At 52.1% G+C, this 24,639-nt stretch overlaps 1 protein-coding gene across 3 annotated transcripts in view; it reads right to left on the bottom strand.

The window, feature by feature from the left end:
• The window catches only part of IMPA2 (inositol monophosphatase 2), a 42,039-nt gene extending 17,651 nt beyond the window's left edge, over nucleotides 1–24,388 (bottom strand). For 2 of the 3 annotated variants that reach the window (XM_059139517.1, XM_059139515.1), the window contains exons 1-3: nucleotides 24,058–24,388; nucleotides 8,501–8,634; nucleotides 1,879–1,983 (exon numbers count right to left, since the gene is read on the bottom strand). In XM_059139517.1, the coding sequence (XP_058995500.1) occupies nucleotides 1,879–1,983; nucleotides 8,501–8,634; nucleotides 24,058–24,153 (335 nt within the window). In that variant the 5' untranslated portion in view covers nucleotides 24,154–24,388. The remainder of the gene's footprint in view (nucleotides 1–1,878; nucleotides 1,984–8,500; nucleotides 8,635–24,057) is intronic. The other variant, XM_059139514.1, reaches the window with a different exon arrangement.
• Between the last annotated feature and the right edge of the window lie 251 nt (nucleotides 24,389–24,639).

Genomic DNA, 24,639 nt, shown 5'->3' with positions numbered 1-24,639 from the left:
GTAATTCAACAATGACCACCAAGTACCCAATGAAGAGGGATTTTAATGGTCAGTTTTCTGGTTTTCAGAGACATAAAGGGATAAGTAGAGACCTCCAAAAACGCCAGACCCATGTCCCTGGTGAGGTGAGGAGGGGTCCCCGGGAAGTGACATCATAGCCTCCTACCAGAGGCTAGGTCTGGGTGACAATAACACCCCCTACCCCCCCACCCCCTGCCGCCCATCTCCTGAGTGAGCTCAAAAGCGGCCAACTGCAGGCCTGGCCAGAGCCGTCAGAGGCGGGCTGTGACATCGCAGATTGCCTGTGGTTTTATTTTGTGATTTTGTTGTTCCTGTGGCACCTCTTCGAAATAATCTCTCTTTTATGTGAAGATCAGCAGAGCTTACCAGCAAGTAGGAAGGAGAAGCTGGGTGCTACTAACCTACAGGAAAACTAGGAAACCAGTCCTCCACAGAGGTGAGCCCAGACTCAGGCCGTGGCAGCCGGCACGGTCACCTGGCGGTTGGCTCTATAGGCAAACACACCACATGCCAGGCTCCACTTTAGGTACCTGGGAAAGCTCTCCCCCACCTGCTTCAGCCCTGACGCTGCTGGACACAAGAAGGAACAGATGCTCTCTGAGCTGCGGTGGCCAAAGGCTTCTGATGTCTCTAGGCCACTAAGATCACTATCTGCAGCCCCTGAAAGCCCCAGGGCCGCAAGAGGCCCTCTGAGGGCTGTGTGGGTGTCACCGCATGACAAGCAGAGAGAAGAACAGGAGGGGAGACCTGAGCCTCCACCCCCATTCCTGCGGGGTGGGGGTGGGGGGTTGTCAGGCTTTAGTTTGCATTAGTCTGTTGACGCTGTTGTGGTCACCAGATGGCACTGTTCCATTGGCCCGAAAAGGCAATGTGCTGGCACGAGTGACTACATTCTCAAGCTAACTAACCCATGTTAACAAAACCCACCTCAGAGGTCAGGATGACTTTACATACTGACACATAAATACGCCATCTGAGGCCAAGCACAGAGGGCAGCCCCAAGAAGCCCTCCTCTGTGCTGATACTTTTTCACTTTTCAGAAGGAAACAGAGTATCTCCTCTTCATCTGGGGAGAGGGCTCTCAGAATGGGGTTCTGCGCTGCTGGTGTCGATGCATGCTGGGGACAAACGCTGGCCTGGAAGGGGCCGGGGAGGGGCCTGGAACCCGTGCCAACCAGCTCTCCAGGAGGCCCCTCATGTGTTCATGCCAGAGAACCAACCACCTGTGGAAACCAGGCCCCATCCAGTGCTCTTGTGTCCTTGGACAGCTCCAACGCCCATCCCACTGGTCAGAGCTTCTGGAGTTGAGGCCATGTCCTGATCACCTCCCTGAGCTCGCCTCTCCTCTCCCTGATGGCCTCTCTGACCTCCCTGAACCCTCCTGCTTTGTGGCTGTTATTTGCTCTGTCAGATTAGGCCTGGCCCGCTGCCAGGGGGTTCCTCATCCCGCCTCATGGCTGCAGGAGGCTTGCTCTCGTCTCCACAGGTAGCTGTGGAAAGCCAGCCCTCTGGCGCTGCTGTCTACACCTGTGCTCCTGCAGCTGCTGGACCACACATGCCTGTTTGTCCAGGGGCATCCTTAAGGGGTCCTTCTTAATTCAACCCAGCATTTTAAAGATGACAAACATGACAGATTTAAAATATTAAGCACTTTCTACATGCTGAGAGTATCTCACAAATGGAACACCTCACTTTAAAAACATCAAAACATGACCACCTTTTTAATGAGCCTATCAACCTCCTAGAGGTTCGTCTATATACTCCTGCCTCAAAAAAATGCTGTTTGGGGAGAGACAAAGTCTGAGAGAAGAGGACAGGTTAAGGACCAGACGAGGGGTGGCCCGTGCCGATGCTCACCTATGCACGAAGTTGCAGGTGCCGTCAATGGGGTCGACGATCCAGGTCGGGCTGGGGGTGAGCACGCACTTGGCCCCGGCGGCTGCAGACTCTTCCGCAATGAACCTGTGGTGAGCAGGAGCTCGGCCTGAGAACACTCACCAAGCACTCAGGACAAGGTGCTTTGAACTGCTTCCGGACCCATCAGAGACCAAGCAGACACCGCGGAAATCTCATCACGGTTTTCCCGGGGCCAGCAGAGCAGTCTGTGAAAGACCAGCTGCTCTCGGAGCCGTCGGCCAGTCTGCTTACTCTGCGGGACTCGGAACACATGAAGTGACGCCTCCACGCAGGAGACTTGGGAAAGCATATGTGGGGGGGCGGTGGGCAGTGAATGGGCCGGGGGACAAACATGAGAATGAAGAACACTGGGAAACAGACCTTACAACGCAAAGCTAAACCCTGCTCTAACTTGGGTCTGGAGGAGAAAAGGCTGAAGACAGACGATGAAGAGTGTGAGCAATGCCGGCCGGGGAGCGATGCCGGCTGGGGAGCGATGCCGGCCGGGGAGCAGGGCCCAGGACTCGGGCTTCAGCTCTCCTCCCTCCCCCGGTAGTGCTGTGGCTGGGGGGACTGAAGCTGGACCCAAGGCACTGAGGGTCACCTACCACTGACACCTCCCGGCTGTGTCCCCGGCCTGGCTGCCTCTGAACTGAAGACAGTGTGACAGCGGGAGCCGCCCACCATTCGGGCTCAGCCAGGAGCTGCCATCATCTCCTCAGAGGCCCCTTCCAACCCAGTGTCTGGTTGAGGAGCCCCTTGGTGGGCCACACCTTCCCCTTCATGCTCTGGTGGCCAGCTTGTAGGAACACGGCCAGCCCCGGCTGTGTACTGTCTGGCACAAGTGAGAGTGGCCTCTGCTCCCAGCGACCCCCCCACCGCCTTTATCATTAGTCCTTTGTACACAAGGCCTCTCAGAACCATCCTCACTCGAGCAGAGGCTATTTCCCGTGAGGAACCCCAACAAGGAAAACACATCCCAATAAAGCTCACACAACAGGGCTCGGCACTCTGAGTGTTTGGTCCATGTCTCTGTCACGTAACAAACCCAGGTCCACTGAGAGTGTGGCCTTTGGCCCATGTACCGCCTTCTGACCAGGGCCTGGTCCACCGCAGGTGCTGAGCAAACACGTGTTCTATGCGTGAATACCAGGCCTTGTGGAGAGCTTTCTAGCAGCTTCTCACACTATGTCCACGTCTATACTGGAGAAAAAGGAGACCTGAAGACAATAGGTGTTTACTAAGCAGGATAAATGAGTGAAAAACAAGAAGCGTTCACTGTCCTCCTTTTGCCATCCGGTGTGTTGTCAGCTACAGCCATCAGGCAGCTGCTTAGCCCCTGAAGAGACCAGAGCAGTCCCCTTACGCTTGGCCTCGAATCGGCCCTGGGAACCACCTTCTCCAGAGGAACCAGGGGTCCTAAGATGTGGCAGCAAGGAACTTGCCGAGGAGACAGACATCATACCGTTGATAAAGGCACTGAGCTGGCAACTTCTCCACCCAGTATGGTACCAATGAGCTACGTGTGGCTGTTTAAGTTTAAATAATTTAAATTAAATGCAATCTCAAAAAACTAAGAAGTTCTTTACTTTCACTAGTCGCATCTCAAGTGCCGTCCTCATTTGCAACACTGAGAAAGAAGAACCAGGGCTGTGCGTTCTGATGTCACTGCTTGTCACCCCAGCACTGGCCCCAGAACCACAAGCCCTGGAGCTCATCTGGGACCACCTCTTTCCATTTCAGGGACTACGGAAGTCATGCCCTCCATGGCACACACCAAGTCGTCTACCTGCCCCTCTGAAAAAGGATCGGAAATCGGTCCGTGTGTGTGAGGAGTGCACATGTGATCATTCTCAGGTTATCGTGTGCTTCCACCTCCCCGCAGCAGCTGCCTGTTGCAGAAGCCCCCGCAGCAGAGGCAGAACACGACCTGACAAATGGCTGTGGTGCAGAGAAAGCCAGGGTGAGCAGCCTGCACCCGGGAGCTTACAATCTAGAGATGCACGGGCCACCACTTCCTCGCTTTTGTTTGCTCCTGGTCCCCTCCTCCTGCTGGGAACTGTGTCCCTGTCCTCACTCCCCTCCTCAGGGTTTTGGGTCCTTTGGATCATGTGATCCAGACAGGCAGGTCTAGATGGCAGATACAGCGTGGTGAAGAGACAGGAAGTCGGAAGAGCCAAGCTAGGCAGGGCACGGCCAGGCTGGGACTCCCGACCACTGCATGGAGGCAGGAGACGGGCGTGCAGAGTCACTGGTGATTATGCGTGGCGTGAGCTCTGCCAAGTTTTCTTAGCCAAAAACTTAAGGAATTACATCTCCTGTCAATGTCTTCTATAGCTACGTGATTTTCCTCCCATGCAGTGGCTTGTGATCATGTTTCCCAAAAAAAGGGTACACACCCTAAAAACATACATATATAGGGATCGAGTGCCAAAGCTCAAGTTGGGTACAAGGTGGATAAAGCAGAGAGATGACTTACCTTCTTTCAAGATAGAACTGGAAGCGACTCGCTTCCAAAGATAAATTCCTGAGAAAGGAGGAGGAATGTGGAAACTTCTTCCTTTTTAAACCTGATTCAGGTGGGAAGCTGGTACCTACTAGTGCTGTGGGGTCTCCTGGGAAGGAAGGGGGAGAGCGCCTCTGCAGGGCTGGAAGCAAACACTTGTGTTGGGGTGCACAGACCACAATGCGCCGAGGGGGCTTCTTGGGACACGCAGGGCCAGGAGGGCTGGCTGCTGGCTCACCAGCACAGCAGGTGGGACGGACAGGGGCTACAGGGTCACCAAGCAGCATGTTTAAAGGAGCACCCACATGCTCCTGTCCACGCGGCTTTTGTTCTGCACAGCATTTCTGGAAGCACTCAGAGGAGCCACACCAAGCCCTGGACTTTCCCAGCAGTGGATCATACCCAGGAGTTCTCATCTCTACTCAGCTGCCTGAGTCAACCCAGGGAGAGAGAGTGTCTGTCAACTCACTGTTTGCTCCGCATCTGTGGTGGCACTTAGGGATGGGGCCTTGGACCGTGTCCACTCCTCTGAGGTACCAAAAATACCTCCCTGCTATGTGAGGAGGGATGTAGTCTATCCACTGAAACCTGACTGTCTTCATGTGGGAAGTGGAGAAAACATTCTTCCGCTCTCTGCTGAAGGAGTGGGGACATCAACTTGGACAGATGGAGGTGTAAAATAACAGACCTTAATAAAAGCACTGGGACACCTACATAAAATCCATAACATCAATAGAAAAGAACAGTCTGTGTGCCTAAATTTAGGGAGCTTAAGGGCCTTTTCATAAGCCCATCTACCGTACAAGAGGAAAGCAGCAACCTGGGGTCAGGTTCAAAGATTGGTAACAAGTTAGAAAGTTAGAATGATATCCTGTTGCATAATTTAACTACTTTTTTTTTTCTTATAGTCCTAACAAACCCTTATAATTTTGACAGCCAAGTGCATCTAGGCCTTTGTTCCCTGGCTAGTTTGTTTACTCTGTGACAAGGTCAGGGTCACCCTTGAGTTCTCTAGGGAGCCAATTAATGCTCCCAGGCCTGGCCAGCGTCGCAGCAGGCTCTGCTGCCCGATGACCTGAGTACCCACATGGTGGGAAAGTGGTAGAAAGCAAGCATTTAGTCAGTGGTGGCCAGCAATATAGTTTTTCCCAAGCCTGGGGCACACAGGGCCTGCTGCAGAGCCTGGGAGTCACCACGATGGACGAGGATGTGTCCTGCCGGGGGGAGCCCAGACCAGGACAGAGGAGGCGGCTGGGTGTCTCTTGCAGCCCCAGCTGCTCTCCTCCCTTTGCCCACACCAACCCAGACAAAAGGGACACAGACAGGGTGTATATAAGTATGGTTCAGTGATGCTACTGAATATTTCCAAAGTTGCAGAACTTGGATCTGACTCAAAATCATCAATTCAAAACAGGTTTAGGCACCGCATAAAGGCAGGCCTGGATGGGGACTGAGCTAATGTGGTCAATGCCAGTCCTGTGCTTTACTGTCAACCTTGACCTGCTGGTTTACTTTCTGTCATTACCACCATACGATGACCTTGGCTGGGTGCCTCGGTCCTGGATGAGGAGGCTGAGACCCTGAGAATGGGTGACTTTCCAAAGCTGCAGACAGTAGAAGGTTTACATTTTACAGTTCTTTGGTTCAGTGGACTCCTGTCTTCCTGCTCGGGGACCCAGACTTTGGATTTCACAAATGAGCCCAGTAAAATAATAAAACAGGGAGCCTATACCAGGTTGTTTCTTTATTAAAAACAAAATAGTTGTAATCTTTAATAGTTTTGTAAGTGACTAAAAATGGGGACCAGCATACACTCAGAATAACAGGAAATCCTTCCTAAAAAAAGGATGATAGGCCAGTTTATGCTAACTTATTGTTTAAGGGATATATTTAAATACTCTGAATGCGGAAAAATTACAATACGCTAATTTACTATGTGTATTCCATGTTTTCTTGTTGCAAATTTATCAATTTGCCCATGATCTAAAATACAATTAAGTATTCCCAAATTTGTTTAAATCTCATCATTGGCAAAACGAACAAACAAAAAACCAACCAAACAAAAAACCCCACTCCACACTTGGCATAGCTATGTTGAGAAATGATTTCATCTACCTGAGTTTTCTAGGCAAACCAAGCAGAGTAGAAGCAGGACATCCAGGCTTCCCTGAGTTCTGGTGTTGGCCTCGGAGCTGAGAAGCAAGTGGCAGAGAGCCAGGGGTGGCCACGGGGCAGCCCCATCTCATCCCTCCCGGCCTGGCTGGCACGAGCTGGAGGCGGTTTGGGAACCGCTGCTCTAAATCACGGCTTCCTGGTCAGGTGTGTGTATATCTGTCTCTCCCAGGGCTTTTTCAGACATGGAGGCCTGGCATTAGCAGTTTGGAGAAGCACAGGTAGGCCTGGCTCACACCTTAGGCAGGGTCCACTGTTCTGGGTCAATGGTCTTCCAAAGGGCCTTTGGAGTTTGGTGATCCCCCGGCGACCCCGGGCAGCAGGGTAGAGTGGAGGTGGGGGTGGTGGGTTCGATCACTCATACAACACACTGACTTTTATCCTGGGATGTGCGGCAGTGAATATTTAAATACACCTTGTACGAATGGAATCCATGCCCCATACTGACCCAAGAGTGGACCCAAACCACTTAGCAACTGCTGCCAACACACGCAACACGGGTGTAATTTTGGAATTCGGGTTCTCAGGAGGAATCTAACTAAAACCTGTCAGAAGCCTGATTAAGTATGTCTGGTCTACGGTGACCTCTAGGCCTTTACTGGGACCCCACAGAGCCGAGCCAGTTGTAACCTCCGCCTCAGCCACCTGGGCCAATACCATAGAAACCTCAAGTACCAAAACAGTTCCTCAACCAGAAACACTGTGTTGGCTACTGTGGCCTTTTTCCTCTCAAAGGGTTAAAGCAATCTACAGAATTCTGTGGACATTACCATTTAACTTGCATTTCAAAAAGTTAAAAAATCACAAACATTTTAGAGCTCATAAATATTATAACAGATGTCAGGAATCCTGACTTCACACTCAATAAGGAAGTAGGAAATAACAGACGTTCACACACAAAGGTTGTCCACAAAACAAAACAAAACAAACATGACCCATTGGCAGAGAGAATTTCGAAGGGAAAGTTGGTGACCCTGAGATGACCTAACCAGTTAGGAGGAAACACAGAGGAAAAAGGAGGTATGTTTGAATGCTGGCTTGTCCCTTCTTTCACTTAATCATTCACAGGGGGAAAACCCCATCACGCCCACCCTGTGCCAGACGCTGAGGGAGGCCGCCCTCCATGTCTCTGCTGTAAGCCCATCAAACATGGAACCTTACTGCAACCAGTGACCCATACCCAGAAATCCAAGAGCTCCTACTCCAGTCTCCTCTGTGGGGAGAAGGAGCCCTCCCATCGGAGGCAGTGCGTTCCAACTCTCTTCTGCAGAGCTCCAGGGGCAACGGAGGGCCTGAGGACCACCCCTGCCCCTTGCCCAGAGCTCAAGGGGAATTTTCCTCTGAGGCCTAGGGTTCCCTTGGAACTAGAAGCAAAATGCTGTGTATGTATTTGAATTTTCCTGAGGAAAAGATTAATGACCCCAAAAGGGTTAAGAACTTCTGCTCTAGAGAAGAAGGTGGAGTCCTCGTAAGGGCCTTCTAGGATGGAGAGCAGCCTTCCCTGGCGCATAAGCTGGCCTGACAGGGGAGAGCGAGTCCCTGAGAACCAGCAGGAGGGCACCAATAAGCGTGGGCCCAGGTCTACATCCCTCTTGGAAAGTCTGCATGGGGCCACCACGCAGACACAAGCACCAAACATGACTTGCTCCAAGTCCCTCCAGAAACATGTCAAGTGGTTTGGCAGAGGGGAGTAAAGAGCATGTTAGAGAAGTGGAGCCTTTTCAGTATTTGTAAGGTAACAGAGAGAAGTGAGCGTTGTCAAGATGACAGTAAGAGGAATAAGAACATGTCTACCATGCGATCTAAAAATAAGGGAGGCAGACTGTGAGGCTTCCCGTCCGCCCCCAGTGACCAGCAGTGTGGCACCGGGGTCTCTTCCAGAGAAACACACAGGAACACACCCACCTGTGTGAAGGAAACTTTTTCTGCAGCTCAGAAATAATTAAATCTTCCACGAGGTGATCTGTTTCTGTCACAAGGTCAGCAGCTGATGTTTTTGTGGAGACGCGTTTTTCCTCAGAAAGGGCTTTTTTGATGATCTGAAATAAAAGTACAGGAAAGTAAAGCAGGTAGTGAAGTGGATGGTCTCCGCTTCCCCACCCTGGTCCCCGCTTCCCCACCCGCCAGACGAATGCGCCCTCGCCTCCTGTGTACCAACTGAACGAAGCAGGCGGCGGGCATGGGGCTGAGGGCCGCTGGCTGCTTCCATCACAGGCAGGCTGCGGGAGCTCAACACCATACCCAGGAGCTTCTGTTGGGGCGCCTAGTGAGCCTAACTACCCACTATCCTTCCACCAGACAGGTGGGCTCACTTGTTGAAGCTAGCCTGTACTACCTGTGGAGCGATTCTCTGAAGGAAAAGAAAAAAGACCATGAATTTTCATTCAGTGTAGGAGGATGTAACTCACATGCCTTCGCCCCCAAGATTCTGATTCATTGTAAAAACGTATTTTCCCTAATTCACTTTACACATCACATAGAGTAGATCACGCTCTTGTGAATCCAGATTACAAACATTCAAACAGGGAGACCTGGGAGAGGTTAAGAGGTCCTTCACCAACAGGAAGGCACACTCTTCCTCCCTGCCGCTCTCGTCAGGGCAACACCACCCGCCACAGCAGACGCACCCAGCGGCTGGCTTCGGTGCCAGGACCTCGCTGACCCCCAGGTCTGGGCTCACAGGCAGACTACCTGATCCAAACCTGCTGCGGCCAAATATAGAGGTGAGGCCTGGAAGGCACCAGATCCAGCTCCAGGAACCCCTGGAAGGCCCACGCAGGAAGCCACGTGGAGTGGTTCATCAGTCACAGGACACCTTGAGAAGGACCAGGTCCACTCTGTGAAATAAAAGGCACTCCAGGCATCCCGGGCTTTTTTTTTTTTTTTTAAATATTTCTGTCTGTTGTAAAAGCTCAGTGTTTCCCGCAGCATGACGGCAAAGTCAGGACACCTAAACTCGAATTCAGACCTTTCCTCCAACACTGGCTACCACCTCAAGATGCTGCATTTCTTTCCAAAGCACCATCAGTCACTCAGCTACCCAGACTCCACATCCCCACTTTTTATGCTCCTCACATTACTGCCCCCTCCCCTCCCCGAACAGGGCTGAGCCTGGACAGGTTTCCTTCCGTTTTTCATTTTGGTCGCCAACAGATACATATTCCAGAAAATCAGAAAATCTCAAGTATAGTTTTGTAAATACTGCAAAAGACAAAGCATACAGCACTCGTGCATAATCCATTAACATTTCTGCACCAGTCCCCAGACTGTCTGCCACGTGGGGTCTTCCTGGCCCCTCTTTTTACAACACCCTGCCTAGCACTGTCAGGCTAATCTCCTTAAAATGTCAATTTGCACACACTTAAGTTCCTACCAAACGAATCTCCACAGGTTCCATGTTTATAAATTTGAAACTCCTCAAATCTAACTCCTATGGCACTGCCTTGTTCTCTAGGGATCCCTAAATTTGGGGCTAGTCCAGACCTCCTATCTAGGTTATTTGGCAGTGAGCTAGTATTTTGTATGGCAATTGAGTGTGGTGTGTGTGCCTATGTTTATATGTGCACAAATGTGATGTCTGTGTGGTTTATGCATATGTGATGTGTGTGGTTTGTATATTTGTGTGTGTAGCCGTGTGGTTTATGTGGGTGCATGTGATGTACGTGGTTTGTGTATCTGTGTGTGAGGTACCTGTGTGGTTTATGTGCGTGAATGGGATAAGTGTGTGCTCCCTGTGTGTGTGGGGAGGAGTGAAGGGAGTGTGTACGGTTGTGTGTGGGGTGTGTATACATATAGTTAGAGGGAAGGAGAGAGGAAGACCAGAGCACATGGCACCAGAGTTTCTCAAACTTTGCTGTGCATGAGTCACCTGAGGTCTTGCTGAAGTGAAAACTGGTCAAGTGGGTATGGGGTTTGGGGCCTGACATTTGCATTTCTGACAAGTTCTGTGGGGGCCACACCAGAGTGGTTGGCCTGAGAGCAGGTTCTCAAACCCCAGAATGACACAGGGTCCTCTGGGATGTTCTGACCTGGTGCCACACACAAGTCCTGGGACTGCGACCCTGAGGGGACAAAGGCTTCCTGTTACCCTTGCCCCTCTCTGCACACGTCACGAGCATCCACACAGTTCAACGTTGGGATGCCAACTCTGAACCTTGCAGTCTCTGGGGTGAAGCTAGGGCAATTTTTAAAGCATACGTCAGCTCCTATCATGTTAGTGCTTAGAACTGCCCAATGGCTGCCATGGCTTTTAGGAAAAAGTCCCAGACTTACACATCTCACCTCCCACAGGCCACCCCCATGCTCGCCATGCCTCTGCCACTCTGGTTTTCTAGCTGATCCACACCAAATTTCTTTCTGTCCCAAGGACTTTGTATTTTCTGATCTAACCAGAACTTCGTGCCATCTGAAATTATCTTGTTTGTCCCTTTAGTTGATGGTATGTCTCCCCAGGAGAGCAGGAGATGCTCTATTTGGTTCTTTGCCACATCCCTTGCCTCTAGAACCATACCCGGCATTAGAGTAGGTGCTCAGAATTCTTTGACTTGTGAAGGAAATACACATCAGACTGCTTGAATAGATTCTGCACATTTTTTCCAACTGGACCATTACTGTTTGTATCAACACTGACCACCTTGGTCTCTTTGTTTAGTTTCACTGTGGGTTTTGGCGACCTGGTGAGAAAGTTCAGATGTGCTCGGAGTCCCCTCCTCTAACCTCCATCCACCAGCCCCACCCCCTGGAGCCAGCCCGAATCTGCTTTATGACACTCCTGTCCACTTACCACACGACAGTCAGCAGGGCTTCCTAATGCCCTGATCTTAATCACACATCTCCCCAGCATAAAGCACTTCATGGCTCCCTGGCACTGAGAACACAAAACCCCTGAAGGTGGCATAACCACAGCTTCTTGGGAGTTGGTCTCTCGCAGAGACTATCTGATCCCCAATAGCCAGTATTCTCTTCTTTTTTCTTGAACAGGAGCCCCAGGTTTAGCAAGGCTCAACAGCTCACATCTCTCTGCCTCTTGCGCAGGGAGGCGTGGCCCTGTGCTCTGTCCAAGAGGAGGTGAACGTAAGGGATGTGTGCAACTTCTGAGTCACACCCTTAAAAGGCCACCGTTTGCACACTACTCCCTCCCTGTTCTTTTCCCCTTTGCCACCAGTTGGCGATGTGGCTGTGGCGAGAGGTCAGCTTTGGTCACGTGGGAAGAAAGCACCTCCTTAAAGCAACAAGCGACAAGGAGCCTGGGTCCCTGAGCGACTTCAAGAAGCAGAGCCCCCATTCCCCAGACTTAACTAGGCTGCCGTGGGAAAGAGAAAGAAACCTGCCTTGCTTCTGTCGCTGGTCTGTGAAGGAAGCCGAACCAGCAACCTAACAAGCAGGCCTCATCTGACCTCTGCATGCTTGTATCCCCCGCCCCCTGCCTCGCTCCATGACTGCTGTGCTCCAGCCAAAGTAATCATTCACCCTCAAGCCTCCCCCCACAGAACCGCCAGCCTTCTTCTGGCCCATGGGTTCTCTTTGGGACTCTGCTCACACATCACCTCCTCTCTGACGAGTCTCCAGCCTCTGCAGGCAGAGGGAAATCGGCCCTCCAAGTGTGCTGCTAGGGCACTCGTGCAAGCCGCACTGCTGGCCCCTTGCGATTCCATGTTGGTCCATGCCGGGAAAGGAGCCCCGTCAGTCCTGTCTCTGTATCCACCTCCCATGGGTAGACTTTGTGCCCTATGCAGGGCCTGCTCCACGGTCAAGTCTTGAGGGACATCGGAATGAAGATTTCCCAGCTGCCACACACTGAGCTCCTAGGTAACTCAAGTGGAAAGCCTTTTCAGCAAAGGTTCTTGAGAAGCCCTGCTATTTATGCATTTGGTCTTCCAGATCCAAAATGCACCCAACTCTGGTGTGTTGGGGAACGGCAGGCTCGGGACCCGTGTGGGGAGTAAGGGGAAGGTCTGACGGCACCTGGGCACGCTTTCCAGAGGACCCAGACCATCACTACAAACCACACAGAGGGGAGAGTTATGGATGCAGGAGGAGAGGGGCGAATCATGTGCTTTCTCAAAATATTTCTTGTCTGTGTCTATTAATGTTTATTACTCCTGTGCTACGATCATTTCAATGTGGCATGTGTCACAAGGAAAGCCGTGGAGCTGGCACACCCCGCGTCCCATCGGCAGGGCAGGCCCAACCGCCATCCTTGCTCCTCGGCAACTTGCAGTGCGGTGCTACGGCCAGCCTCCCTCTCACCCGCTGTTGCTGCTTCAGGCCCTGGGTCCCATCCACTGGGATACCTTAACTGCTCCCTCTCATCCTCTGACACGCCCAGATATGCAGATCCCATTTCTGAATGATTTCCAAAACCCAACGCTGCTAACATTCTCCCATGGCCTGCCATCACCTGCTTGTGTCGCTCAGCCTCCCAACTGCCTTTGGCCTTGCTTCTTTGAAGCGCTGTCCGCTCCGAGCACAGCAGCCTCTCCAGAGAGCCAATCTTGCTCCTGGCGCCCCCTGCGGCTTTGTCGGGCCTCCCAAGAGGATGGCAGGCCCCCGTCCTGTGGGTGAGGACCTCTGTGGCCAGCCTGTGCAGCACTCATGCCCCCTGTCACACTCAGTCACTCTCTGCTGTTCTCCCTTCCACAGCTTTGTCTTGGGACACGATGTTCCTTCCTCCTGCAATGGCCGACCCCGTTTGTCCTGGAGGACCCTGCTCCCATCTGGCTCCTCCAGGAAGCTGCCTATGGATCCCTCCGCCCACTCACCCTGGGTGAGGCTCTTCCTCCTGACTCAGTGGTTCCCACAGTACCAGGCACATCTTAGTTAGGGCAGACACACATCACTGGAAGGCACCGCCTTCTAGATGCTTCTGGAGGACAAGGAGCTCTGCCTTCCATAGTAGCAGCTCTAGGACCCAGCCCTCCCTCACCAGGCAGGCCCCACCAGGCCCCACCCCAATTCCCACAACAACCCCCATCCCCCTCTCCAGCAAGGCAATAGGCATTGTGCTGGGACTTTACAAATGGGGGCCGGTGGGATTTCCCAGTGTGGGAAATGCATATTCATAGCATCACTAGGGAGCCCCAACGATACCCCCACAATGTGGAATCACACAGACCTGAATTCCAGCTGGGAGACCGGGGGTTGGGGGTGGGGGATCACTTAGCTTCTTGGAGCCCTAGTTCCCTCACCTGTAGTAACAGTCACACCTCAGACACTGGGTGCTTGTAAGAATTTCAGGAGGAATCCTATGTAAAGGTCTTGGGACACAAAATGATGTCCATATATGCAAAGACTTGTGCCACCCTGTTGTTTTTGAGGACAAATACCTGAGGGACTTTATGACTTACGACAAAAAACCAAAACCTGTACACAATGTACAGATCTCAGACAGGATGACAAAATAATAGGTTAGGAAAATTTTAACTCATAAATGTTCCTACCCTGCAAGAAACAGCCGTTGAGAGAAACAGCCCAGCCTCTCCCCACAGACCCATTCCCTGGGGCTGCCAGGACAGGTCCCTGCCACAGCCCTTTACCACAGTGATTTTCGCTCCTAGAATGTAAATATTCTCATTCTGCCAGCAGTAAGTCAGTGCACACTGTTTTTTTTAATTAATGTTTTTCAGCTGCTTGCCAATGAAGCACACACTCCACGGACCTCCTGGCCTGGGTCTCTCCCTCCAGATAACATTCTGTTAATGTGTAACACAGAAGGCATGGGCTTTCAGTCCTGAAGCCTGACTTCCAAATGGAAAAGAAGAGAGATGCCATCCGCTTCGGTGTCAGCGGCGTCATGCGGGGTCCTGTCCCGATGCCTCCTTGTCTGTACGCCATCTTGATTCTGTGCTCCTGTCCCAAGTCTGCTGCACCATCCGTCAGTCTCCCAGATCCCAGAGAGACCCACCCGTGTGTGCCCCCAAGCCCAGGGAACAGCTCGCCTCGAGAACTCTGCCGGAAGTACGGCTTCTGAGAGACTGCAGGTCTTTCCTCTGTTGGATCGGGAAAACGTGGCTACTGGGGGTGTTGTCCTGATGGCCCCGACTGCACATCTCAGGTTTAGACAGGTTCGAGCACAAGTGAGTGTGATCTGATGGTTCAGCTTACTGTTGACTTGACCGGTCCACGGTAGTCTGGGTTCTTGTGCAAGTGTTGTTCTTGGATGAGAGTAACACTTTAACCAGGAAAGCAGACTGCCCGTCCTGATAGAGGTGGGCCTTGTCCCACTAGTGGAAGGCCTGAACAGAGGGAAAATCCTGACCCTTCTGAATGAGAACTCTCCAGAGACTATGGTTGACTTCATCTGTAATATCAGCTCTTCCTGCCTGCGGCTTCTGAGCAGGTCCCTGGCTCTCCCTGGGTGTCCAGGCTGCCGGCCCACCAGAACTTGCTGGCCTCCAGTTGGTTCTGCTTCTCTGGAAAACCCTAAGACGCAGGACACTCTGTAAAACCTAGAAAGTGAATTCCATGTGGCTCTCGTGTAGCACAGAGGTCAGCAGGTAACATCGGCTAATACCTCACTAATGAACTTTAATCACGGGAAAGAGGAGGAGCTGGTTAAAGCAGAGGTGGGCCAGGGACACCAGATTCCCTTGGGCTCCTAGGCCAGCAAGTCTCACAGCTCTCCAGTGTAACTGCCTCCCTCTTCAGCCTCACCGCTAACTTTCTTCCAACTTGCCATCGCTACTTTCTAAACTCCAGTCACCCCCTGCCTCCTGTCTCCCTTGCACCCCAGTGCTTCCACACTGGGTGGCGCCTGGCCACCTCATGTGCCACATCTTGGGGACACCTTCACTCATACTGCAGCAACCTTTTCTGTGTCACCAGACCCTCTCCACCTCAGGCCACTCCTTACAAGGGTCCAAGGTTTTAGGCTGGGCCCTACCAGCAGGGCAACCCCCAGAACCCCAGCTACTGCATCCCCATGGCCAGGTCATCCCCCTGCCAGCACTCACACCGCCTGGGGGCTCACTCTGTCCTGGCACAATTCCAAGTAGTTCACGCATATCAACCAGTGAACCCTCACAGTAACTCCCACACAGTAATAATTCTCTTCTCACGTTCCAGTGAGGAAACTGAGGCACCAAGAAATGAGGAAAAGTTGCCCATGGTCACAGCTGTAAATGCAGGAAAAGGATCACACAGCAGGTGCTCCCAGTCTTCCACGGCTGACTGGGGCTGGTCCCCCAGGGATCCCTCGTCGCTGTCCTGTGTGGAGCTCTCAAGCAATGGAATCCTCCCTGCATCCTGAGCCAGAAACCCACAGGCTCTCCACAAGGTCTCCGTCACCTTACAATTCATGGCCAAGGCTGCCCACCGCACTACCATGGGGACTCACCTTGGTCAGTCTGAGCAGGACAGCCCCCTGCAACCCATCATCCACTAAGGGCCTGCTCGTGCCCCACCTAAACCTCACCCACCCACTGGTTTGACTCTCCTCTTCCATCTCAAGCTTTACCCAAGGTGACCTCCTTGCCATTCCCAAGTGCCACCCTTGGCTTTCTCCCCTCAGGGTATCCATCTTCTCTCTCTGCCCTTACCCCTTCACCACCCCCTACCCTCCCCAAGCCTGTCACCTATCTTCTCTAGTGAGTCCCGCTTTTCCTTTCACAGTCACAGGGCAGGTATGACTCCTTTCAGGAAGCTGTTCCATCTTCCAGGGCCTGGGAGAATGGCCATCACAGCCATCCTGCGGGCTACCGTGATCATCAGCTGAGGCCTCTGTCCCAGGAGGCCTGGGGGTGGGGGATGGGGGGCTGCAAGGCCCGCTTCATGCCCAGTGTACCATGCAGGCAGCCCAGCACTCCTCTGGCCCCCTGGGTTTGGGAGCTGGGACAGAGGGCACAGAGACCGTGAAACTGGCTTAATACATGGATGGGACACATCCCACTGCTGAATTCTCCCCTCATTGCCCACGGGAGATAAACGTGAGCCTGCCAGCCTTTGGTTCCAGCCTCATGAGGCCAAGAGACGGGGAGAAGCCTGCATGTAGGAGTCCCCTTCCCCTGATGGGTCTATTTCAGGTAACTAGGGTCTATTATCAAATTTTAAAAACTGACATTGGTAAAATGGGTGTTGCAGCCGGACAGCCTTTTACCACATGTGTTAATTCATGGGACCACTGCCCAATCAAGACACAGAACCACTCCATCAACACCAAGATCTCCCTCCTGCTGCGCCTTATAGTCACACTCCTCACCCTGCCCCTTCCTCATGTGATCCCCAATCACTGACAACCACTAACTTTTCCATCTTTATAATTTTCGTGTTTGGGGACTGTTACATGAATGGAATAGTGCGTTACTCGGCCTTTTGAAACTTGGTTTTGTTTCCCTCGGAGATCCATGCAAGTTGTTGGGTGTATCAATAGTTCATCCTTTTTTATTTCTATGTAATATTCTATGACGTGGAAATATAACCATCAGGAGAAACTGGATAAAATCTGAAACTAGACCTCTCTGTGCTATTTCTTCAATTACCTGTGAATGTATAATCATTTTACTATTAAAAGTTTTCTTTAAAAGTTCCTTGGGGGAGAAAAAAATCCCCTTCTCTCCACACTTCAGGGTCTCTGGGCTGAGCTCCCCCAGCCAGCCCCCCAGGCCTAGGGCTGGGGCTGGAGGGTGGGCAGCGCTAGAACTCACCAGCATCCCTTCCACGTCTAAGTGGTGAGATTTCAGCCTACTCCCCCCTCGGCCCCAGACTACTGTCTTCTCCACTAACGAGTGCCCATTTGGGTTAGCGAGTAAGCATCTCGGGCCATGAGGCTGATTTACCTCCATGTGGGAGTGACACCAGCCTTTGCTTCCACCCCTTTAGTAAGATGGGGGATTTCACGGGGCTCTTCCCTCCAGCGCAGATGCAAATCCCTCTGAAACAAAGGGCTCCTTCTCATCCTCCACCCCAGCTCCCAAGTTAGCAGAGTGGGCAGAAGAAACAAGCCTCTTCCCCTACCGCAGCATACAAGGAAAACAGCCAGTTGGCCTCGAACACAGGGTCAGAGAGGGATGGGCCCTGGACACTTGGGCCACATGTGCCCCCAAAAGGGCAGCTGCTACTCTGCGCCTGCCAGTTGTCTCTCTCGAGCTTTGTCTTGGCTAAGATTTCAAATGTTGGAGAAAGTTTTACAACTGTAAGTGCAAACTGACTCCCACCTGTGGAGCCGGGCAGAAAACAGAGGCCAGGACCTGGGGCACAAAATGCCTCCTGGGGTCAGGGGAGATGAGGAACAGGAGGTGGGCAGTGGAGAACTCTCCACCCACTACTCCCCTTCCTTCAGTGGCGGACACATTGAGCCCCAACGGGAGAGGAGCAGGGAGTCTCTTTTGAAAGAAATGGGTGACCCATGACCTCCACACTGACATCCGGGAATCTCCCAGAGAAAATCTCGGAGCTTGACTTGGGATCATCCCAAGGTGGAGTCCGTGGGTGGATGAACCTGCTCTCTCCCCATCCAAAGACCTGGCCTGAAAGCCCATCCCAGGCCAAGGTCTCCCAAATGGGTGTCTCCACCCTCAACCTCTCCTCTGAACTCTGGATGCAAAGGCAACACCTCCATTTAGAAATCCACCAGCAATTCAAGCCTGACGTGCTCGAAACACACTTGACTTCTACCTCCAAACCTGTTTCTCCTGCCGTTTCCCCACGTTGGGAGATGGCAGATCCATTCAACCAGTTTTGCAGGCATCCCTGCCTCTCCCTCCCTCCCCCCGGCCTCCACTCCAACAGCCAGCCTGGCAGCTCAGCCTCGGAAATGCAGCCGCTCTACCGCCTTCTTCGCTGCATCCCAGTCAATGCACCCTCATCTCTCACATGCACCATGTGAACAGCTCCTATCAGACACCCATCCTGGTCCCCCAAGGAGTTGTAGGGCCCCACACAGCAGGGCCCCACACAGCCGCCAGGGCGGGCTCCCTGCTGCCCTGTAGGGCTCCGGATGGGGACTGCCCAGAACTTCCTTATCACACTCAGAGTAAAGGTACAGCCCTTTCCAGAGTCACTCAGTGAGTGTTTGTTCAGTGGGGGAATACATTTTGAGGCAGCATTTTAGTGCCACCATTGTAGAAACAGGAGCTAGCCAAGCCAAGCAACACATGAAAAGGCACTTAGGCTCATTAGTCATTTCGGACGTGCAAATTAAAACAATGAAATACCACCTCAAACTCATCAGAATGGCTACAGTGGAAAAGACAGACAACCCAAGTGTTTGTTAACCCAAGATGTGGAGCAAGAGGGGTCCTAACCCGTGCCGGGAGGCGTGGAAATTGGTACATCCACTAGAAAACCACCTGATGGGATTTCACACCTGGTGACGCAGCAATAATTTCACTCCTTTTGTTAAAATACTGCCAGCAGAAATGGATACAGACATAACCACAAGACACATGCAGGAATGTTCACAACAACACTATCCGTAAATAACTCCAAGCTGGACATTATCCTAAGTTTCCTCAAGAGCTGAGTAAACAGTCACTTATTCACATAACAAAATACAGCAGTGGTTCTCAATGTGCTGTCTCCAGACCAGAAACATCTTGGGAGAAATGCTAATTCTCGGTCCGGCTCCTCACCCAGTGGGTCAGAAACTCTGGGGATGGGACTCAGTCTACCTTAACAAGCCTTCTAGGTGCTTCTGATGTATGTGAATGTTTGAACATCCCTTCTCCACAGCAATGAACCTGATGGGTTTGACCACACTGAGGAGATTACTAAAAATTCTGTTGGGAAGTCTGGAAGGTGACTGCTGGCAGGTACACGGAAGGCTAAGCAAATGAAAACAAAACGGAACGAAACCAAACAAAACTTGTTGTTGTTGTTGTTGTTTTAAGGGAAATACGAGTTGCCTCAGAAAGAAAATACATAATACAACTGTACATCCGGCTCAACTGGCCATTACAGTCGTGTGGTCATCAGAATGTGAGCCTGGACAATGATGGACCCGATCAGGTAATGCAGCCACACAACATAATAAACACAGTGTCCAAAACAGATGACTCAAGAACGAGCAGCGTTAGCCTGTGATTTAGGAGACAGGTGTAACTATCAGGAAATGAAAAACAGCCATGTCTGGGGAGCAGCACGAGGATGGTGAGGGACTGGGCACTGCTGTTCTCCACACAGTCCTCTCAGGAGGAGTCCACTGACCGAGTTCTCTGTGTGACTAACTGATAAAAAGTAAAATCCCAAATCAGAAAGGACAATGGGTTGGCAAAGCCAGCCAGGCAAGGGGGTGACACTGGTCAGAGCCCACCAATGGGCGCTCTCTGCCCTGGGGAGTCAGAGGTGGACAGGGAGCATCAACATTCAGAGCACACCGCAGGGAAAGCACACCAACCAGACCAAGCACAGGCATGATGAGGAAGGTCACACGGGAAGGGCCGTGAAGGAAAGGGCTGGGGAACTGAACCCTGGAGGGAGGGTACAGTTTTCAAGGAGCTTAAGAAGAAAGGCAGGAAAATACAGTGTGTGTTTTGAAAGCACCAAGTAGTTCGGTCTGGCCAGCCAAAGGGCTGGTCCACACAGGGGCTGCGGGGACGGCACCCTGCCTTCTCAAGATCGGGCTTTGGGAAGCAGTACCCGCAGGGTACGTAAGGCCAACTGGAGAGCCTAGAGGTCTAGAGCGCTGCGTGAGGACGGATCCTGGGCTTCCACTTTCTTGTCCTGTCCTGAGATTTTGTTCCCACCAGTCAACAGAGATAAATTTACTGTGAAGCCAATGAAGCTGGGGCTCCAAGGCTGCAGCGGCCCTCCCTGAGGCTCTGCGAGCTCCTTAGCACAGTGAACGCCTTTTTCAAGTGTGTAGAAGTCAGCTCATCGAACTGCAGATGTAAGCACTGTCTCTTTCCACCATGACCTCCATTATATTTTGAGTCGGGTGGCACTGGAGTGGGTCCTGGCACTTGGCTATAGGCGAGTGGAAATGAAATTTACCTTGAGCTTGATGGGAGATATATGCTGGGCTTGCCGTTACACCTGTCTGTAAGTTATTATTAGCCATCCTGTGGGGGAATGGCTTCCAGAAATGCTTCTACTGTCCACCATGCGGACTGACTTGGCCTGGGGACATGAAGGGCAGGGCCAGAGGAACGAGTGTGCATGAGCTGTGGCAACTGGCACAGGGGATCATGAAAGAAATAAGCAACCACATGGAGCTAGAAGCCAGAAAAGTCTTCCATCTCTTCCAATTAACATAGAAGAGAAAACTGACAAGATTCTCAACTTTGACGGCAATCCTAAGAATCTATATAACCCTACCCAATAATCAATGTGAAGCCTAAACAAACTTTCCTAAACTATCAATACTCAATTTCAATTAGTTGTGCTACAGGACAACTTGAACTTATCATTCTATTGGCTCTATGGAAAAATACCACAAAATCCTTGTCATTGGAAGCCACAAAGAGCATGAAGCCAAAAATGGGAAAAAAGCATTAGAGAAGATTGAGAAGCAGCTAAAGAATTATTTTTATGCATCTTGTTTTATTGGTTAGCATCTTAAGATTTATACTGTCATGATCTTTCTTATTCCAAATAACGTTTATACTTAATTTTGAATTTGTAATTTTGTGTGTGTGTGTGTGTGTGTGTGTATCCCCCCCCCCCCCAAGAGGGCTCCTAAACTATCTAAGCTTCAGGCCCAACAAAACCGGGATCTACTCCTATGGGACAATGAGAAAAAGCATTACTTCTGCTTTTTATCTAAAAAAAAAAAAGATATTTTTTTTAATCTAAAAAAGATAGTTCCGTTCACACATCAAAGATGATAAACACCCATTTCAATGAATATTACTATTTGTACTTGTGGTGGTGATACCAGTGGAACTAAAGTCACTGTCTTCCCCAAAGCCCCACAGCCGGGGGTGGGGGTGGGGAGACACACGACCTGCTCCAGTGGCCCCAGCATGGCTGTAGGAATGGGTGGTGGAGAGGCAAGGAAGAAGGGAGAAGAAGCCAGGGAGGCCACTGTGGAAAGAGCAGCACTTTGGGGCAGGTGGCTTTTGTGAAGACCTTAGGATGGGGTAAAGGGGCAGTGGCAGAAAAGTGTGTACGGTTGCCCTGACCCAAATCTATGTCTGAAAGATGAAGGGCCCCGACATTTATCTCTTGGGAGGTTTCTCCCCACCCTCCATGCCCCCAACACTACTTTCAGCATATAGAACCCTCAGAACTCAGGAATTCAGCACACAGAACTGTCTCAGGAGCAGCTGAGAGGAACAAACTTAATAAAATGGCCAAACTTTGGGTACTGGTGAGGGGGTGGGCATGCTGGGCCACAAGGCCACTGTAACTGGGCCAAATACTCCTTTAGTTAAGGAGGATTCAGAAAAGGATCACCACTAACTACCTTTGCATGCCTCTTTGGTCTATCCTCTGGGCTAAAGACCAGATTTAAGGTCTCCAATCAGCACCCCATTCCTGTGAGAACATTATTAAGACAATCTGTCCCACTTTACACAGGTTGCAATGACCTTGTGTGGCTTCTGTTTGTTCCAGCCATAGACCATTCCAGCCACTCTCCCCTCCAGTGCCTGGCAGGCAGGAAGCATCACATAATGCCCAAGAGGGAGCCCAGGACTCCAGGCTCCCTGACCGGACTCCTAATGGCAGAATCTTTATTTTACCCCTCCCCCACTCTCAAAAAAAAGTTCTTTTGTTGTTGGCTAGCTGTGAAAACTTAAGATATCTCTTAATAAGACCCTCAGAATTGTGCCTGTCATATTGCCACTTCTATATAAGCATCTGTTCAAGAAAATAAATGTTTTAAAGACACTTCTGTTTCTTCAAGGATTTAAATTTGAAAAACTGCAGAAGCCCGTAACAACTCACCAGGGTTTACCGTGTAGGGTCAGAATCCTAAGCTGGCTTCTCCTAAAAGCCTCAAGGAAGAAGAGTTTTATGGTAGAACCTAAAAGTTACTAAATATCCTGATGATGCTCACTCTGGAAAGGAAGTCAGGGGCCTGAGAGGGAAGGAGGGGGAAAGCAAGTGCTCTCTGCCCATAGTCGATCTGCTTTCCAGGAAGAATGTTTGTCCTGCAGCTACAAACCTCCGCATTCTAGGACTTAAGGTCTGGGGGGCTCCTTTTCCTATAGGAAGGAAAGGAGACAGAGCCACGGGATGAAATTTCACAACCCACCTTTTAAATCTTGCCTTCCTTACAGGCTGAATCTGGCATCCTTCAAACCACAGAAGGAGGTCCCTCCCACAAGATGTGTCTACTCATGTGTTGACCTAAGTTTTAAAGGGGATTAGAGGATTCACACCAAGGTAAAGCACTGTCCACCAAGCACGTGACAAATTCAGGCTTGGTAACAGCCTGACTTTCACACCAAGGAAAAACCAGCAGAGCATTTTCATAGTGCTAGACCTGAGAAAGAAAATGCTGTTTGGATATAAAAAGCCAATCTGCTCACACTACTACTTCTTCAGATCACCAGAACACAATCACGAACCTTAACAAGGCAGGAGTAACCATCTGCCGACTCTAGCCTGGCCCTGACCAGTCCTGGGACAACCACCATCGCACATTCACTGCACAAGGACCTGGATCCTACAATGTGTCTGGCACTGCTTGGGGTACTGAGGAAAAGGTGGAGAACAAAGTGCAAAAATGAAAGTGAGAAAAGAGGAGCTGCACTCCCTTTTCAAACTCAAGTCACAGGTTCTCTTTGGCTATGCTGCTTGATTTTCACCCTCCTTCTGGACAGCGTTAACAAGTTCCTCCAAACATTGAGTTGGAACCACTTTGCAGCTATGGGCCTGAGTAAGTACAGATTCGGGATGCTTGAGGAAAGACAAACAGCAAGCTCGCCAGATCTCCTGCGGCAGGGGTTTAAACCTGGGGGTAACCACACCCACGTCCTGGCAACAGGATCTATTCAAAGGTCCTTAAAAACAAACAGCTTGGGCATTCAAGCCTAGGAGGGCATCTTAAATCCCAGGACTTAACTAGTCTATATATTCTAACCTACTCTCTCCGACGCAAAGGTCAGGTCACCTACAGTTAGACATTCATTTAACTGCTAAAGGACAGCGGCCGTGTCGGGCATGCTTCATGGGGGGTTGCCACCGAAGAAAGAGGTGCTCACCTCTCCGGGTTCCTGGGATGGAGAAGGTAAAGGGACGGTCCGTGCAGTAAACCAACACAAAGACTTCTTTCACCATATTACGGCCCAGCACCTTCGGCCCGCGGATACCAGACGCCCACCGCACGCGGTCAGGCCTCGCCGGACTCACTCTGCACCCGCGGGCCGCTCCCCCCGGGGCGTTAAGCCCGCGGCCGCACGCTGCGCCGGCCCGGCTGCCCAGAGCCCGGGAGGGTCTCCTTCTCGTCCCACAGGACTTCTGCTCGGACTTTGCGAAGTTTTCAGTGGGCACCCAGCGGCCAGAGAGCCGCCCGGCCGGGTCCGCTGGGACTGTGCTCGCTGGGACCCTGCCGGGCGGGGGAGGAGGACCGTGCCGCTCACCTGTCCCGCCCGCAGCGCCAGCTGCACAGCCGCCTCGAAGCACTCCTCCCAGGGGCCCCCCGCGGGCGCCGCCTCGTCCTCGCTGCTCGGCTTCATCGTGGCCTCGCCGGGCCCCGCCACCTCTAGCTCTCGTCGCCGGGCCACCACCGGCTCCCGCCGCCCCGAAGCCAAGCTCAGCACTGCTTCCTTCCAGTCCCGCCACTCCGCGACTCGGCCTCCACCCGCTCCACAGCTGTACCCGCGGGAAGGGCGGGGAGAGAGCCGGGGCTGGGGGAGCCGCGCGGCGCGTTCCGCGTCCCGCCCCGGCCCTGCCCCGAGGCCCGCCCCTAACCCCGCCCCCAGCTCTTTACCCCGCCCCCCCGCCCTCCTCTCGGCCGCACCTCCCACCCATCGCCCCCAAGGCGTCGGTACCCCGCCCCCTTCCGGCCCATAGCCCCGCCCCCAGCACTGAGCCCCGCCCCTCCCAGCGAGGACTCCGGCGTCACGAGGAGCCCTGCTCCTCCTCGCCTCGGGTCCCTCTACCTCTGGCCCGCCCCTAGCCCCACCCTCCTCCCAGAGCCGCTCCCCTCCCCGTCGCGCGCC

The sequence above is a fragment of the Mustela lutreola genome, chromosome 11 (genome assembly GCF_030435805.1).
Source record: "Mustela lutreola isolate mMusLut2 chromosome 11, mMusLut2.pri, whole genome shotgun sequence".
Lineage (NCBI taxonomy): Eukaryota > Metazoa > Chordata > Mammalia > Carnivora > Mustelidae > Mustela > Mustela lutreola.
The sequence above is the reverse complement of the archived record's forward strand: the minus strand, read 5'-3'. Positions and strand labels throughout refer to the sequence as shown.